The sequence below is a fragment of the Bos indicus x Bos taurus genome, chromosome 19 (genome assembly GCF_003369695.1).
Source record: "Bos indicus x Bos taurus breed Angus x Brahman F1 hybrid chromosome 19, Bos_hybrid_MaternalHap_v2.0, whole genome shotgun sequence".
Classification (NCBI taxonomy): Eukaryota; Metazoa; Chordata; class Mammalia; order Artiodactyla; family Bovidae; genus Bos; species Bos indicus x Bos taurus.
In genome coordinates, this window is record NC_040094.1 from 11,591,546 (window position 1) to 11,605,130 (window position 13,585).

Here is a 13,585-nt window from a genome sequence, read left to right on the forward strand (position 1 = left end):
TGATTGTGTCGGTCTCCTATTCAGTACCTCCAGTCATTTCCTATTGTCAACTGAGTTAAAATGCCAGCTTAATAACTTGCCGTTCATTTTCCTTCCAATATGACTTTAGCCAGCTTTCAGCCTTAAATATCAGTGTATGTGATTTTCTTTGTTGGTGTATATCAGTTCACTTCAGTTTCTCAGTCGTGTCCAACTCTGCAACCCCATGGACTGCAGCACACCAGGCTTCTGTGGCTTCATCACCAACTCCCGGAGTTCACTCAAGCTCTTGTCCATCGTGTCGGTGATGCCATCCAACTGACATGTTGTCCCCTTCACCTCCTGCCTTCAGTCTTCCCCAGCATCAGGGTTTTTTCCATTGAGTCAGTTCTTCTTATCAGGTGCCAAGCAATACCTTCGTTTATTTCATTCTCATTGGACTGTTCAGTTCAGTCACTCAGTCGTGTCCGACTCTTTGCAACCCCATGAATCGCAGCATGCCAGGCCTCCCTGTCCATCATCAACTCCTGGAGTTTACCCAAACTCATGTCCATTGAGTCAGTGATGCCATCCAGCTGTCTCATCCTCTGTCCTCCCCTTCTCCTCCTGCCCCCAATCCCTCCCAGCATCAGGGTCTTTTCCAGTGAGTCATTTGTTCCCATCAGGTGGCCAAAGTATTGGAGCTTCAGCATCTGTCCTTCCAATGAACATTCAAGACTGAATTCCTTTAGAAAATCAGTGACTTGGTTGGATCTCCTTGCAGTCCAAAGGACTCTCAAGAGTCTTCTCCAACATCACAGTTCAAAAGCATCCATTCTTCAGTGCTCAGCTTTCTTTATAGTCCAACTGTCACATCCATACATGACCACTGGAAAAACCATAGCTTTGACTAGACGGACCTTTGTTGGTAAAGTAATGTCTCTACTTTTTAATATGCTGTCTAGGTTGGTCATAGCCTTTCTTCCAAGGAGCAAGTGTTTTTTAATTTCATGGCTGCAGTCACCATCTGCAGTGATTTTGGAGCCCCCCCAAAATAAAGTCTGTTTGCATTGTTTCCCCATCTATTTGCCATGAAGTGATAGGACCAGAAGCCATGATGTTAGTTTTCTGAATGTTGAGTTTTAAGCCGACTTTTTCACTCTCCTCTTTCACTTTCATCAAGAGGGTCTTTAGTTCTTCTTTGCTCTTTGCCATAAGGGTGGTATCATCTGCATATCTGAGGTTATTGATATTTCTCCTGGCACTCTTGATTCCAGTTGGTGTATATAGGTAAATGGTAAGGATGAGAAATTGGGTTTGAGTAGAGCCGTTACTGAAGCATTCTGTTTGTTTATTTATTCCCCTTTTGGTTCCAAGGGCACTGTAAGGTGAGCTACTGGTGATCCATATGATCATAACCATGTTTATTGTAGCAGTTTATGACAGTGCAAAGAGGCATTCGGATGGAGCTGATGAGGTACTGAGTAATGGGTGAGATGGAGTTTGCTGAAGCAGAGAGAAGGTAGCATTCCTGGGATCTAAGGCTTTCTTTATAAGCCTGGTAAATACAATATAGCACTTAGTTTCGTTGTTTTTGCTACTTTGGGTTGTGGGGAGAGACCTTAATACAGTGTTATTTCTTTTATTTCCTATTAGCTTGAGGAACAGAAAGCTTGCATTTGGGAGTGAGGACCGGGAAGAAGGGTTTCCTGCCTATAGCCTGGAGTGAGGGGGTTCGGTAGGTTTGGTGTTGAGGTAGACCTTATGAGGTGGATATTTTATATTTGCTCTTAACTTCTGAGCTAGCTGTGAGTGTGGCTATTTTAAGGAAACATCTTTAAATACCTCCGTGCTTGACATAAAAAATTCTCATCTGTCAACTGTGAAGAAGTGCTGAGGTGTTCCTACTACCACCAGGTCATAGGACCCCCTGCTCACCGGGCTGAACTCCCCCTGACCCCCACCCTTGTGATGTTCATTCAGGCTCAAAATATAAGAGCTATTTTTTATTTATTTTCCTCTGGCAGCATTTTTGTGATTCTGTGTTTGTTCCTTCCTGAACTTGAACTCCTCCTTTCCCTTTTACTCTCCCCCGCTCACTGTTCGAAATTCTGCTATTTTGTTTCACAAGTGCAACCAACTCCGTGAAAACCCTTCCTGCTTTCCGTCCTCACAGCTGGCTTTTCTCTCTTCTTTGTTTGACCCTCACTGTGCTTCACTGTGCCTCTGGTGGCATTTAACACTTTTAACGTGTGTTACGCTTGTTTCATCCCCTCTGTGAGACTGTGGACTTCCTGAGGACAAGTACTGTGTGTTGAGAAAGTTCTAACTAAATGTTTTAGAGTTCCAGGTTTTTCTCTTTCTGCTTGGTATTGTTATATTAATGTCTTATACCAAACTCAAGAGTAAGAACCTTATTGTTTCTCTCAAACCTTTTCTGTCTTCTTACTTCCTCCTTTTTGTTCAGGTCTTACATTCCTTCATGTTTGTTGTGCATTTAGGGAAAGCTAAACCCCTACAAAATTTATGAACTGAAATATGCTTGTTGCTTCATAAGTGACAATTATTTGCATTGAATTAGGCATTTTTCCCACTCCAGTACTCTTGCCTGGAAACTCCCATGGACGGAGGAACCCGGTGGGCTGCAGTCCATGGGGTCATGAAGAGTCGGATGCGACTAAGTGACTTTACTTTCACTTTTCACTTTCATGCATTGGAGAAGGAAATGGCAGCCCACTCCAGTGTTCTTGCCTGGAGAATCCCAGGGACGGGGGAGCCTGGTGGGCTGCCGTCTATGGGGTTGCACAGAGTCGGACACGACTGAAGTGACTTAGCAGCAGCAGGCATTTTTAGCACTGAAGTAATTCTCTAATTCAGTGCAGAAGCCTTTTGTGGAGGGTGGGAATCTTAGATTTTTTTTTTAAGTAATGAAAGCCATGGCTGTTTTTCTAGAAAAATGCACATACACCCATATATATATATATGAATATATGCATAATCAGATTTCTTTATTTTACAGATAGAGGCTAAGTGATGTTCCTGAGGTCACATGGTGAATCTACATTTGATTACTGGTTGTTTATTCAGTAGTGGAGGGTCTAACAGTGCATGTGTTTCCACAATAGATGAAGAAAAGGAGAGGAGTTTTACCTTGAGGTGGTGTAGAACATTTTAAAAGAGGAGAAACTGCTCATTTAGATTATTGCATACATCCAAAAATAGTTTTTTCTCTTCTGATTACAAAACAGAGATACTTCTTTCAATATGTCGAGTACCAAGTGTCTAGGATAGTTTCCTTAAATGTTAAGATTAAAGATGTGGGGGAATAAGGCGAGTGAGTTTCACATAAAAGCTTTTAGTCTATGTGTTTTCTCCCCAAATGAAAAATTTTATCTTATCTTAGAAAGAAATACATACTTTTTTAAAACAATAAAATCATCACAGTAAGAAAAATCATTAAACGTAGGTGCCACCAACATGATTAAGTGATAATCACTATTAATATTCTGAGGTATATTGTTCTGACCTTTTTATTTATACATTTAGATATGTTTTATTGTTTACATTTTTTTTAAAGAAAAATGGGTTGATTTTACATATGCTCCTTTGTTTTTCTTTTCTGCCCTTTGTAGAAGTTTTAAAAGTACAGAAAAGTACCAAAAAATGCCTTTTCCACTATGCAGAATTAACCTAGATGGTGTCTCTCTTTAAAGAAAAATTACTCAATTGAGGGAAAATGGTACAGTGTCATTATAATGAATTCAAGCAGTGTACAAAATTACAAAGGTAAACTTAAAGAAATCACCTCAAACTCCATCCAGAAATAACCATCTTTAACATTAGAAAAAACATTCTTCAGATCTCTGTGTATGTGTGTGTGTGCGTGTGTACATATAGAAGGATAAATAAGTAGGTAGGCTGAAAGAAATACCTTTTCAAGAGTGAGATTATACTATTAGTTGCTTTTTTAGAAAGTAATTTTACTTGAATTTACTTGAAGGAATTGTTTAACTTTTAACTTCAAAGTAAATCTTTACCATGAGATATTTTATAATAAAGATTGCTCTAAGTTTAAACAAATGAAAATATTAAGCTGAAGTTAATATCTTCCTTCTAGACTATATTTGGTGCTTACTTTAGCAGCACATATGCTAAAATTAGACAATATTTGATTGGAGATCTTATCTATTGCCTGATTTGAAAGATGAAGACTTAAGTACTTATATTCTTCTATATCTTCCCCTTCTGATTTTTGTCAGTTATTTTTACATTGTTCAGATGTATTCAGTGTTTATCATCAATCCTTTACCATGATTTTTCCATTCCTAAACTACTTTTGATTAATTTTAGATTGGGTAGATTTTAACCTTTTTTTTTCTTTTTTTTAATAGAAGGGATCCTGGGCGTTTTTGTTTTTTTTTTTGTAGTTCTTTTGTTTAAGAATGTCAGGCTTTCTCCTTTATACTTGAGCTACATCTTGGCTGGGTTTTATGTTCTTGGGTTGCACTTTCTTTTCCTTAGAACTTGGTAGACGTTGTCCAGTTGTCTTCTGGCATTGAGTGTTGCTGCGGAGAAGTCTGAGGCCAACCTGATTTTTTTTCCCCTCCTTGTAAGTGATTTGTTTTATCTGTCTGATTGCTTGAAATTTCCTATTTTTATCCTTAAAGTTCAATAGTTTCATTTAGAATATTTTTTGGTGTTGAGTGTTTTATAGTAAAAATTTCCTGGAATTTTATGTGCTTTTTAAAAAAATCAACTTTATTGAGGTATACTTTTCATACAATAAACTATGCCTGTTTTAAGTATACAGTTTCATGAGTTTTGAGAAATGTACATATATGTGTAGGGGCTTCCTAGGTGTCTCAGTGGTAAAGAATCCACCTGCCAATGCAAAACATGCAGGAGACGTGGGTTCAATCCCTGGGTTGGGAAGCTCCCCTGGAGGAGAAAATGGCAACCCACTCCAGTGCTTCTGCCTGGAAAATCCCTTGGACAGAGGAGTCTGGTGGCTGCAGCCTATGGGGTTGCAAAGAGTCAGACATGACTTAGCAATTGAGTACACACGCACACGTATCTGTGTAGCTACCCCACAAAAACGATAAATTGGTTGCTGTTTTGATCTGCAGTTTTAATCGTTATGTTGGATTGCCTCGCTTCTATATATTTTAGCTTCCTTCCAGTTACGTTATCTTTTCAACTACATTTACTGATTATCTCAAGCCTTTTCTCTGTGTCAGAAATTTGATTTTCAGCTGTGTTAGTGAGGATTCTCAAGATATTTTTGATGCACCCAAAAATGACTTCCAGTGGGGGTAGAGTTTGAGCTGAACAGTGTTGTACTACTTTTATTTTGTTCCAGAATCATTTTTTCCCCCTTTGATTAAGTTTCTGTTTATAGCTCTGTGTTCCTTTTATACACATTTTCTCTTTCTTTCTCTTATCTCTCTCTCTCTCACACACACACACACATACACACACACACACACATTCTCTTTCAAACATGTTTCTGCTTTAGGAACAATTTGAAACAAATTTTATGAGGATGTTTCAGTTGGCCTTACATATAATATGTAACATACATGTATCTTAGGAATATTAAGAGTGTTAAGTGGTAGAGCCTCAGTGTCTTTATTTCTTGGTAGATTTTGAAACATCTTTCTGCCTTTTTGCCAATCCTCCCTGCTCGCCTGTTAATTTACATCCTGGTACCTTATTAGGTGGGCTTACCTGGTGGCTCAGTGGTAAATAGCTTGGTGGAGGAGACATGGTAAAGAGCCACTGCAAGAGATGCAAGAAATGCAGGTTTGATCCCTGGGTCGGGACGATCCCCTGGAGGAATGTATGGCAACCCACTCCAGTATTCTTGCCTGGAAAATTCCATGGATAGAGGAGTCTGGTGGGCTACAGTCCATGGGGTCACACAGAATCAGACATGACTGAGAACTAAGCTCGCATGCAGTGAAAGTATTGTTTCCCCTTTTCTTTGTGGAAACTGAGAATGTGCTTTAGGACATATGTATTTAACTTTTCCTCCGAACCTTTACAAAGAGACATAAAATTGGCATATGTTCATACTTGTGGAATATGGTGTTAAAGTATATGGGTGAAATGTAAATATGGAACAAATGTGAGTCTTGTCAAAATAGCAGGTTAAGGACTTTTTAATTGACTAGTGAACAGTGATAAACTGAAATCTTGCTTGAACTGAAGATGAAAATTAGGTACTTTTAGAAATGAATTAATTGAAAAACAGAGTTGATCATAAACATGTTCAGAATGGACATTTCTAATTTATGTAAACTTTTACGGTAATGTGGAATTTTAAAAGTAGAAGGATCTCTGTTATTTATACCATGCATTTTAAAATTTATCAATTCATTGAACTTTATTGAGCATTTTCTATGGTCCAGGCATTTTAGGTACTGGGGTGGGAGGGGAGTGGTATGTCTTGAATAAGAGAAAGTCCTTGTTCTTACAGAGCTACATTGTAGTAGAATAGATAGACAGCAGATAAATGTGTAAACATAATGTGAAATACTGGGTAGTGTATGACTCATTTGAACTATCTGGAAGAAATGAGGTACCTAAATCTAAGAAACGCCTAAAAAATAATCTTTATCACTTACGTGTCAGTTGCCTTTCTAGCACTTTTTTTTTACTTAAGTTAATTTCAGGATGATGTAGAAGAGCAGTAATGGTTGACTTGGTTTTAAACTTGCCTGTCTATATGTGAATCTTGGGCAAGCCACTTGAACTCTCTGGGCTTTAGTTTTCTCATCTATAAAATGAGATGGTTGGCCTAGTACATGATTTTAAAACTGTGCTCGTCTGTGTCATTCCTTTTCTCCTTTGTGAGAGTTCAACTTTGGTCTGTTTTATATACTGGGAATACCTGGATCTTTATAAGGTTTTATTTGGAAACACGTTTTGTACTTTATTTAAAAATAGGTTTGGTTAAGATTTCCTTGGCTGCTGAGGAGAGAACAACTTGAGGCTGCTCAAGTAGAAAAATTTTTCTAAATGAATATGGGTATATCTTGTGGAAATCAAATGCAACTATGCATTAAAATTTTTTTCTTTTTACAGTATATGTATATACTGTTCAGTATAAATGTATATGTTGAAATATATATATATACAGATACAAATACAAATTTATATATACAAATATAAATACGTATGCTGATAATTTCTTTTCATATGCCAGTAGATTGACTTGTGTACTTCCTGGAATGACCAGGGAGTCACCAGATCTCCATTTTTGGAGATCACTGAAACAGACAATCTACCAAATCTCTTGCTTGACCCCTTGAGCTTTTCCTTCATCCCACCATGACCACTCATTTGAAAACCTAGCATTGTAGACTTTGTCAGTATCATCATTTCTGACCTTAGTTTTAAACATCTTTCTGATGATTACTTCCTGTTTCTGCCAATTCACTCTTCGAATTTAACAATTTTCAGAATGCATCAAGACTTTTAACAGTTTTCACTTATCTCCTTTCACCTATGGTGTTATCATTTCCTTGCAAACAGCAACTCTCCTATTCTGTTCTCTGCTTAACCAGGCAGGTGGGCAAGTCTGGCCAAATCCATCTTTCTACTTGTTTTATACCATGTCTCTTAAGGCTTGGAGATCACCAGGCACCCAGAAATACTCTCTTGAGAATTGTTACAGATGATTCATTCTTTCCTCTCTTTAGACTAGCTTTCCTCTATATATATTAGTCACTTCCCTATGGTTTACAAGTTTATTTTTCCTCTTTGCAAGAGACTGGCCTAATCAAATTGAGCATCTCTTGGACCTTATTCCAAGAGATTCAAAGGAGAATGAGAACTGGTCCAGTTGGAGAGAGGTTTATCCTTGGCACCATAAACTATGGCCAGAGGAGCAAAGTTACTCTGAGCATTGCTGCTGGGGCTCACCCTTCAGAATGCGTGGGTAGTGAAAATCAGGATGGTGTTACTTGTTGAGAGATGGAGTCATCTGAAAAAGGAGAAGGAAATGGCAGCCCACTCCAGTATTCTTGCCTGGAGAATCCCAGGGACAGGGGAGCCTGGTGGGCTGCTGTCTTTGGGGTCACATAGAGTCGGACACGACTGAAGTGACTTAGCAGCAGCAGCATCTGAAAAAGTAAAAACTGATTAACCTTAGTTAATCAGTCTTTAAAGCATAGAAAGGTTCTTAATCTGTAGTGCATGGATGGGCTTTAGAGAGCCCCCGAACATCCTGATATTGTTAGAAAAATTTTGTGTATGTGTACATGTGTGATTTTTAATGGAGACGAGGCCCACAGTTTTTAAAGTCTCGAAGGGAGCTATGACCTACATAAAGGACTGCTGTAGGGTTAACTTTAGCAAGAGTAATCTGGTTCCGTGGATCTAGATATCTTAATAGTAAAAGATGAGTAAAAGAGCAGTTCTTGCTATTGTATTTTTAATTCAAGATAATTAAAGAGGTAAAGAAAACAACTTCTAATGGAAAGAAATGAGTTTTTCAGAACTTGAGTTTGACACATGCATGTTACACATGCATGTTGTGAATTATTCTTTTCTTTTCATATATGTTTTAGATCAACAGAGAAGAATATTTTTGCCACCTCCACCTGGAATTAGAAAATGTGTCATATCCACCAATATTTCTGCAACATCTTTGACAATAGATGGGATCAGGTAAACTTTTAAAATTCCTTTGAAAGCCAAGGAAGCCACTTAGCTAATCGTAAAATATGCAGTTTGTGTCTCTGTGCCCGCCACCAGTTCCCCTCTCACCTCCTTAACTTGTAATCACCCAGCGTTTTTTGTAATTATTGTTTGCTCTGAATAGGAAATGGAGTAGGAGGTGCATATAGTATTTCTGTTGGTACTTTTAAATACTTGTACTTGGCAACTTGTAGCTTCCTCTTCCCAAATGTAAGATTATGTGTAATGTTTCAAGGATTTCTTTAAGTGGGAGGCCAAACCTGTTTTTCTATGTTCCCATTACCAGCAGATACCTAAGAGGATCTGATATTCCCTTCTGACCTGTCAGCTCCACTTCATATAGTTAGCTTTGTAAACCCAAGTATTTATCTGGAGGTACTGTTTCTTGCTTTTCAGCTGTTTGTGAAATGGACTTTATATTTCAGTGTAATCAATGATGCCATCAAATTTTTGAGAAATTTTGTAGCGAAACACTTGGAAATTTTAAATCTAGACTGAGAGCTAAATGAGAAGTTCTTTTAGACCTTTGAGCCACATTCCTTCTGGATGTTTATCTTTTACCCAGTATATTTTATGTCCTTAACTAAGTCTGTCTCTGCCAAAGGATGACTGGACCTGCCGCAAAGGTTCTGTATGTTTCTTTTGGGTAAAATGATCCTCCAGATCTAAGAGGAAGTTTAATTTCCTCTGCTTCTCTTAACTTTAAAAATAATGGTTTCACTAAGGGCTTAGGTGAGCAATTCTCTTGAGTAAATTAATCTCTGTAATTTTTTGTTTCCAGCCAAGGCAATATTCATGAAATAGCGTCTTTCAGAATGTTCCCTTAGTGAATGATAGACTTAGTACTGTTTCTGACTAAGTTTTTAACCTGACTTGTTCTCCATTTAATTGGCTTAAAGTGGTGTTGTTAGAGAGTAAATGGAATTAATTCTGAACCTGTTAGAATGATTTAGAGCTGATTTTCAAGTTTTTCATTTGTTGTTGTTTAGTCACTAAATGCGTGTCTGACTCTTGCGACCCCATGGACTGTAGTTCATCAGGCTCCTCTGTCCATGGGATTTTCCAGGTAAGGATACTGGAGTAAGTTGCCATTTCCTTCTCCGGGGGATCTTCCCCACCCAGGGGCTGAACCTGCATCTCCTGCATTGGCTGGTGGATTCTTTACCACTGAGCCACTAGGGAAGCCCTTATTTTCTATGGGACAACATAAGATTTACATTGAAAAGTGGATAATAAAGTAGTATTTATTCCATATACAGTGTTGTGCAACCACCACCTCTATAGCGTCCTAAAACTTTTCATCACCCCCAAATAAAACTATATACTTTAAGGAGTTGTTGCCCATTTATGCCTCCCCCCTAGCGCTTAGCAGCCACCACTTAATGAATACCCTATGTTGGGTCTTTCATATAAATGGAGTTACAGCATGTGATCTTTTGTGCCTGGCTTCTTCCACTCAGCATGTTTTTTGAGGTTCATCTGTGATGTAGCATGTATCAGTACTTCATGCTTTTTTATAGCTGAATAGCATTGTTATATGTGTAGACCATAATTTGTTCACCCTTTCATCTCTTAATGGTTAATGAACATTTACGCTGTTTCTACCTTTTGGCTCTTATAGTGCCCCTATAGTGCACTATGAATATATGTCAGCAAGTGTTTGTTGAGTGGGCTTCACAGGTGGCTCAGTGGCAAAGAATTTGCCTGCCGGCGCAGGAGACGTGGGTTTGATCGCGGGGTGGGGAAGATCTCCTGGAGGAGGAAATGGCAACCCACTGCAGTGTTCTTACTTGGGAAATCCCATGGACAGAGGAGCCTGGCGGGCTACAATCCACAGGGTCCCAAAGAGTGGGACACGCCTGAGCACACACACATGCAATATGCTGAGTACTTGTTTTCAGTTCTTCTGAGTGTATCCCTAGGAATGGAGAGTTTGAGTCATATTGTAATTCTACGTTTAATGTTCTGAGGACCCACCAAACCATTTCCCACATTGGCTGAACTATTTTACATTTCCAAAATAGCAGTGGAACCAATAGAGTTCCAATTTCTTCACTTTCAGGTTTTACCCTTAACTGAAAAGTTGTTGTGTAGTTGTTAGTTTGATAGAAAAGAAGTATCTAAAGTGGTTAAAAATTAGCAAGTCTTTCCGTATTTTCTAGAAACTTAACTTTTTTCCATGCTCTTTAGATACGTGGTGGACGGTGGCTTTGTGAAGCAGTTAAATCACAACCCCAGGTTAGGATTGGATATCCTAGAGGTGGTTCCAATTTCAAAGTAAGTCTCTGTGTTAAGCCTTTTTGTTCAAAGAGCAGTTCATTAGATAATTTCTAATTGCTTTGAGAAAGAAAATGAATTACTTAGGAAAAAATCACAGAACATTTTGGGGACTTTTTTGTTGTTTTTTTTTCCTAAAGGAGTGAGGCGTTACAGCGAAGTGGCCGAGCTGGCAGGACTTCCTCAGGAAAATGCTTTCGGATCTATAGTAAAGATTTTTGGAACCAGTGTATGCCTGACCATGTGATCCCTGAGATTAAGAGAACTAGTTTGACGTCTGTAGTTCTGACCTTAAAGTGCCTTGCCATACATGATGTAATAAGGTATGTAGACAATTTGAAAAAAAAGAAAAATGTGTTAGGGAGTCAGGTTTTTTCCTCTGAAATTTTTTTGAAGTATTTGACAGATATGGCACTCCATTTTCAAGGTTTAACTAAACCCAAATAAAAGGTTTCTTTCCCTTGCTTTACTGGGTTTTGATCCCTTGCTCATATTTTAACCTTGGCTTAATGGAGTATTTCAGGCTGGTGTTTATTTGGATCATTTAGTGACCACTGTTTGTCTGTAATGAAAGGTATACAATGACCTTAATTCCACTTTGAAAGTGTTATGTTTTATTTTGGGGGGGATTAGCATTTTTTATGTAGCCAGCATGGTACCAAGTACCATGAGAGGGGAATACTCAGTAGGTTTTGCTTTCGCTAAGCTTAAATTCTAATGGGGAAATGAGATTGAGATATGAAGCAAAGAATAGAACAACTGTTAAATTTTAGTTAAATGTTGAACTATATAATTAGTATGGGACAGAATATTGTAGGGCCTTGAAATTTTACCATTATAAAATGTATGGTAGAAGAAATAGTGAAAGAAGAGTATTGTCTTTGTCTTAATTTTGCTTTTAATTGCCTGGGGATGTTGAAGTGTCAGGAACCTAGGGAGAAGATGACCATACATTCTTTTCTTTTTTTCATGCATTCTTTAAATTCATAATAAGGGAAATAGTTACTAGATACATCCAGATATGTTTTATATACTCTTGGAAAGCCATCTAAGATTTTTTTTTTTGATAGTTATTGTAACAGCAGAGATTTTCTAGATGAGAATAAAAATCCTAGAAAGAAGAAAGCAGATATATAAAATTGTTTCATATATGATACATATGAGAAAGGCCATTTTAAAGAAATCTAATTGACCAAACAGATGAACTCAGATTGAAAGTATTTATAAAGGCTAACAGAGCAGCATATAACCAAGAATAAATATATATTAGAAAACTAGAAACAATAATTGCTCAATATCATCTGCACTGAATTATTTTTCCATCTTAAGTTTTAAGACTTAGAAAGTACTGAAAGTTTTTTAAATGTTAGAGACCAAAAAAAAAAAAAAGACTTCTTTCCCCACCCCTCTTTCTTTTTACTTCTAGTTTTATTGAGATATAATTGACATACAGCACTGTGTAAATGTAAGGTATACAGCATAATGACTTATATACATTGTGAAATGATTACTACAGTAAGTTTAATGAATATCCATCATCTCATACAGATAAAATATTAAAGAAATAGAAAAAAAGTTTTTTTCCTTATGATGAGAATTCTTTCATATATAACATACAGCAGTGTTAATTATATTTACCATGTTCTATCTCCCCACCACAGAGAACCAGAATTTGAAGTAGATGGTATAGTATTCATAGGTAACAAAAGAAAATAGAGCTTTTGTTGTTACTGTGCTTCCCCATTCTCCTCCATCAAGGATGATTTTAGGGACTTTCCTGGTGGGTAGCACAGTGGATAAGAATCTGCCTGCCAGTGCAGGGGACACAGGTTCAATCCCTGGTCTGGGAAGATCTCACATGTCATGGAGCAACTAAGCCAGTGCGCCACAACTGCTGAGCCCACCTGCCCAACTACGAAGCCGGCACACTCCAGGACCTGCGAGCCCAAATACTGAACCTATGAGCCTCAGCTGCTGAGTCTGTGAGCTGCAGCTACTGAAGCTTGCACGCCTAGAGCCTGTGCTGTACAAGAGAAGCCCCTGCGATGAGAAGCCCAAGCACGACAGCAAAGAGTAGGCCCTGCTTGCGGCAACTGAAAAAAGCCCGAGTGCAGCAACGATGACCCAGGACAGCCAACATAAACAAATAAATAAACATTTTTAATAAAGAATGATTTTAAAACTGAAAAGAGAACAAGTCTAGATAAGAAGGGATGACGACTAGTATGGATTAGAAAATACTGAGAGAAACCCTAACAACTGCAGATGAGGTTGTCTTGAGGCTTTAGACATTATTTCCACAGTACTAAAAGAACTTGCTGATATAATGTCAGAGGTACTGTAGGTCATCTCTGAGAAACTATGCAGAACAGGTTACCAGAAAATTGTGAGCAACTAAAAAAAAATAAATTCTCTATTTAAGAAAAGAGCAGGTTATAGAAATAGCTGCCTAGTAAGCTTTACATTGATTCTTAGCAAATTCTACCATTGTTTATTGGAAAAAGGTTTAAGAGAATATAATGTTGGTTTGTAATCATCAATGTGAATCAAAATGGATCACAAAGAATATGTCCTCAAACCATTCCCTTTTCAGTTTGAAGACAGGACCATTCACATAATGGCTGCACCACAAGAAGTGATTGAATGA

General features: G+C 37.9%; 1 protein-coding gene across 2 annotated transcripts in view; it reads left to right on the forward strand.

Moving 5' to 3' along the window:
• DHX40 (DEAH-box helicase 40) overlaps positions 1 to 13,585 on the forward strand; it is a 49,853-nt gene that overhangs the window by 8,266 nt on the left and 28,002 nt on the right. For both annotated transcript variants that reach the window (XM_027517986.1, XM_027517988.1), the window contains exons 8-10: positions 8,532 to 8,631; positions 10,852 to 10,938; positions 11,079 to 11,261. In XM_027517986.1, the coding sequence (XP_027373787.1) occupies positions 8,532 to 8,631; positions 10,852 to 10,938; positions 11,079 to 11,261 (370 nt within the window). The remainder of the gene's footprint in view (positions 1 to 8,531; positions 8,632 to 10,851; positions 10,939 to 11,078; positions 11,262 to 13,585) is intronic.